The 2,078-nt window shown below is 41.3% G+C and overlaps 1 protein-coding gene across 1 annotated transcript; it reads left to right on the plus strand.

Moving 5' to 3' along the window:
* Nucleotides 1-606: 606 nt before the first annotated feature.
* On the plus strand, nt 607-1,763 carry LOC143030868 (uncharacterized). The gene is made up of 3 exons (XM_076194089.1): nt 607-685; nt 833-949; nt 1,174-1,763. The coding sequence occupies exons 1-3, from the start codon at nt 637-639 to the stop codon at nt 1,371-1,373; spliced, it is 366 nt and encodes a 121-aa protein (XP_076050204.1). The 5' UTR covers nt 607-636; the 3' UTR covers nt 1,374-1,763.
* Nucleotides 1,764-2,078: the final 315 nt, after the last annotated feature.

Genomic DNA, 2,078 nt, shown 5'->3' on the forward strand with positions numbered 1-2,078 from the left:
CACCAGTGAAACAGGTTGTACGATTCGTGGGTTTTGTAATCGGTGGGTTATGCGTATAGAGGACGCAAGACATGTCCCCCAAGGAGTCTAAAGTGTAACTGACCCGTGGGCAAAGGTGCTAGATGCTGTAAGCATACGAAAGAGAAGGTAGCCTTTGTTGGTTGTATGAAAGGGCTTTTTGACCGGGAGCCCCGCTGTTGGTCAGCACACTATTGCATACTGTGCTCGTCTCCAACGCCAATTACAGTATATCACACTTTACATTTTTTCTCGTACTCTTCCCCGTTTTACATCTGCTTTCTTTTTTATGCATCCTTTATCTTCTGATTTGCTTCTCTTCGTTTTTGATCATTCTCATAGTTTTCTCTCATCTTTATAACCAGTCTCTCAATGCTCGCTTCTTCTCTTCTATTGGCTTCTTCACTTCATCATCCACCACTCACTACCATTCTTTTTAATAGATTATGAAATATTAAGTCATATCTATATACAAAAGGTATTGGAAGAATTGATTATTTCTCCTTTTATACTGCTATCCCCTACTTATATATAAACCTTTATGCAGACTGCACAACGTCCGAAAGTTGCCTAAAGAAGGACGGGGAATGCGTGCACGAAGACGAGGTCGACCGCACTATGAAAGTGGTCAAAGCCAAGTGCATGGAAGGCTGTGTCTGCGTCAAACGTACTTACACTACACAAATATTAGCAGTGCTTTTCTTGAAATCTCTTTGAATAAAATGTGCATATAAAATATAAATAGACTTTTCTTGTACATTTAACTATAATCAAATAGCTCACCATGATAATGTGTTACGTTTTCTTTTATCAGAATGTTTCCAAGACAACAAATGTCTCAGAAAGGACGGAATGTGCGTGGATCATGTCGATAATCCCCGAGACATAATCGATACTAACCTGTGTGGTAGTAATTGCACGTGCGTTAAAGGTAAGAAGGGTTGACAGTTTCATACCTTTAATATGACCCACCACAATTTGTTAGTCTTGCATAAACTAACGTCGCCGACGGGGTCATGTCTACATATCTTAACTATAGATACTTCCATACATGCTATTCCAAGGGGGAATTGATTGGCCGAATACATTTTCATTAGATCCATATCAGTAACAAGGAAACCAACATGACGACATGCTTTTCTCTACTACCACCAGACTTCAGAAGCTGTCCTCAGGAAAAACCGTGTACACAAGTGGGAGGGCGATGCATAAACCGGCGTAAAGAAAAATGCAGGTTGGACGAGTATCGTGACTCGAGTCTATGCCCCAGCAGGCCCGTCTGCGTCTGCTGCATAAGTAAGAAAATTTGTGTGCTCATTCGTGATGTCAATGACTTCAATTTAGTCTTGTGTTAAGTGGCCGTCACTGAGTGTCCATGATTGCAGTGATCCTTGGTATAAATGAATGAGGTATAGATTGTCATATTTTTGTTTTGGCAGAGTGCATCCAAGACAGGAGATGCCAAGAAAGATCCGGAATGTGCGTGGGCGAGGTTGCAGATCAAGCAGATTTAATCCCTGGCGAATGGTGTCGGACCGGCTGCACATGCGTAAGAGGTATGTAGCTTTGTAAAGATTGCACATTTATTACTGTTCCGTGTTTGGAGAGCCGTGCTATGGACGAGAGTTAGAACACCACTTCTAGAAGTAATGGTCAAAACCCGATCAGGGCATTGTAGTAGTAAGGTCAAATGGTCTTAAATCTAGGTCCGCGTCCACTGTTATTTTCTTTTCCCTGTAGATCAATCCCTCCCTCCGGCTAACACTAATCCTGTTAAATTGGGTGATTTACCTAGATGAGCCAATGACCCCATTCCTCCAGCAGTTATCATGACTATACATCAAAATGAAATAAGATAGATTCATGTCTCCCTCTGAATTTCTTTTACCACTATCGTTCAACTTGTCTAGAAGAATTGTAATAGAAATATCTACTTCGACAGTACTTTCTACCACGACACAATCGTCTACTACTGTCACATCATCAACCTCTACTGCTACGAGAACCACAACGTCGACTCCTGTTGAAGGTAAGAATAGAAATACTTCTTCCTGGTTGAA

This window comes from Oratosquilla oratoria, chromosome 12 (genome assembly GCF_046742065.1).
Source record: "Oratosquilla oratoria isolate Oo_2021 chromosome 12, ASM4674206v1, whole genome shotgun sequence".
NCBI classification, from domain to species: domain Eukaryota; kingdom Metazoa; phylum Arthropoda; class Malacostraca; order Stomatopoda; family Squillidae; genus Oratosquilla; species Oratosquilla oratoria.